Source organism: Octodon degus, unplaced genomic scaffold (genome assembly GCF_000260255.1).
Source record: "Octodon degus isolate 3935 unplaced genomic scaffold, OctDeg1.0 scaffold00019, whole genome shotgun sequence".
NCBI classification, from domain to species: Eukaryota; Metazoa; Chordata; class Mammalia; order Rodentia; family Octodontidae; genus Octodon; species Octodon degus.
Window position 1 is genome coordinate 22402354 of NW_004524595.1, and position 2720 is coordinate 22405073.

The following is a 2720-nucleotide window of genomic DNA, read 5'->3' on the forward strand; positions in this document are numbered from 1 at the left end:
ATCTGTTATGAGATTTGGTACCCTTTTCAGAAAATCTCAAAATAATTATAAAGGTAAACATAACCATGTGGTATTTTATGTTCTGCCTGCTGAGTGAAGAGATACTGTGTACCCATTTTGTAACCAACTTTCTATCCTGAGTAGCATCACCTGTCCCTACCAGTTACCACTCCAGGTCTACAGGGTATTTTCCTGTGAGACAAGCTGTACAGTGACCATTATTTGCAAAATGCTCCAGACCATTTCCATTTTGCTGAATCATACTATCATGCTTTTTCACTTTCTGTTTTTTTAATATTAACTCTTCTTGTACAGATGAAACCAGTCCTTCTACTGACAGATACACAACACTGTTTGCTCCTGCAGGAGGAAAGAGTGAAAAATCAAAAGGTTATTTCCTTTAGAAAGGAAGAAATGATTCAATAATTATAAGCAGCATAATTGAAGTCAGAACACAAGTTTCTCTTTAGCATTTCTCTAAGATAAAAGTGGACACACCGGCAGACATAGATACCAAAATTCAGCTTTGATTTTTTAAAGTTTTTCTTTTTTTTATGGGCATGGGGAATCAAACTTAAGATTGCACACTTGTCAGGTAGGCACTGCATTGCTGAGCTAAATCTCCAGCCCTGATTTTTTAAAATGTTTAAGTACTTAGCAAGTCATAACTGAAAACAAAAGATACTTCAATTGTTAATTGAAAAAACAAATTGTTTTTTCTTTTTGTCAAAAAAAAAAAAAATGTACCCCAGGTTGACCTTGAACTTGGAATCCTGTGCCTCAGCCTCCCAAATGCTGAGATTATAGCTAAGGATCACCATGCCAGCTTGAGAAAACACATTTTAAAAAAACTTTTTATTATTTACTTGATACCAGGCCTTGCTATGCAGATCAGATTCGTAGTGATCCTCCTGTCTCAGCCTCCCCAGCTTTGGTTTCAGGGCCAGCACAGTGTGCTTAGAGTTCCAGGACCAGCAAGGCATACAGTACCAGGGATCGAACCTGGGTCCTTGCACTTGCCAGGCAGGCGCTTAGGCCACGGAGCTATCTCCCCTGCCCCAAGAAAACATTTTAAAGACAAGACAAAGTCTCACATTTAAGCTCAACCTGGTTTACTTTTCCTATGGCTTTCTTCTATAAAGTAGGGTTATTATAATGCAGATAACATATGTAGTATAGTTCCTGGCAGAAAGTAGTGCTACATCGCGATACCTGTGAGGAGATACACAGAATATTTAAGTGGTAAGGCACACGCATGAGCAGGCAAATGGAACTTGAGCTGTGAACAACCAGTGTAGAGCACCAGGGCCCAACAGGACATCCTGGGATACTGAAACAGTAAACGCATCCTTTGACTTTGAAAGGTAAGAATCTTACCCAGGATAATTTAAGATATCTGATTAGTAGAAGACCAGCTGATAATTTAGATATCTCAGTATTAAATGAGATATCTTACTATTAAACGAGATATCTTATTTATCTTTTTTTTTTTTTTGCGGAACCGGAGATTGAACTCAGGCCCTTGTGCTTGTCAGGCAAGCGGTTATTCTACTGAGCTATCTCCCCAGCCCTTATTTATCTATCTTACCAGCTTACTTAAGTACTTTAACTTTTAATCTGTATCATATCCAAATTATCCTATTAGAATCTGTAATAAAATTCACTTGTTCTCATGGGACCAGACTTCGCACAGCTTTAACTGGCTGCAGCGCGCTCTTCCCAGAAGCCCTCTCTCCCCTCTCCAGCTTCCAGTCGGCCTCACCATCCAGCATGGCCCTCACTCAGACACCCTCCTGCCCGCCACAATGCTCTCAGAACAGCGAGTGCCACCTGCTCAGCATATGTGGTAGGAGGGGCCCACACAGCCTTTTCGTACAGGCTCACAAGCTTTGCACTTTTTGTTAATTAACAGGGCTAAGTCTAAAGAATTCTACAAATACTTACCAAGATATTCTGCAAGATGAGCAAACTCTGGCTTATTGGCAATGAGCTCTTCTTTGGTGGGAATGTTTATTCCCATGAAGCACGGATATCTGATGGGTGGTGAAGCTACTCGAATATGCACCTTGGGAAGACATCATTGCACACACTCACAGGAAGAATGATTATCAACATTTTTTTCACTGATCAAATATACCATAAAATTGTTCTAGAGACTGTATTGTAACAGTATGTTCAAGAGAACTAAACTATAGCTGGGCCATTGTTCTAAAGACTGTATTGTGGTGTAACAGTATGTTCAAGAGAACTAAACTATAGCCGGGCCTGGTTGCACACGCCTGTAATCCCAACATTTGGGAGGCTGAGGCAGGACGATGGCCGGGAGTTCGAGGCCAGCCTGGGATACAAAGTGAGTGCAAAGCCAGCCTGAATGCACAGTGGAACTATCGCAAAGTGAAAAATACATAATAAATTTTAAAAAGTATAGAATTTGTTTCACTAATAAAAGACTTCAGATCTCCTACATTTAACAGCTTTATGTTCCCAGTGCTACTCTAATTTTTCTCTCTTAAGATCTCAAAGGTGTTTCTGCCGACCTCTTATTTTACTGTATTAGAAAAGATACCACACAACCCACCCCTAGGGCACACTGAGACAGCAATTGAGACTGGGCGTGGTGGCGCAAGCCTATAAACCCAGCTCTCGGATGGCTGCAAACAGTGGATCACTATGAGTCCGATCTAGTAGTGAGACCCTGAGCACCCTGTAGACCCTTCCCT

At 41.0% G+C, this 2720-nt stretch overlaps 1 protein-coding gene and 1 pseudogene across 1 annotated transcript in view; both read right to left on the reverse strand.

The window, feature by feature from the left end:
* The window catches only part of LOC101569157, a 3679-nt pseudogene extending 3563 nt beyond the window's left edge, over positions 1-116 (reverse strand).
* The window catches only part of Ppat (phosphoribosyl pyrophosphate amidotransferase), a 44356-nt gene continuing 41642 nt past the window's right edge, over positions 7-2720 (reverse strand). The window contains exons 9-10 of the mRNA XM_012513852.2: positions 1945-2065; positions 7-360 (exon numbers count right to left, since the gene is read on the reverse strand). Coding sequence (XP_012369306.1) covers positions 164-360; positions 1945-2065 — 318 coding nt within the window. The 3' untranslated portion in view covers positions 7-163. The remainder of the gene's footprint in view (positions 361-1944; positions 2066-2720) is intronic.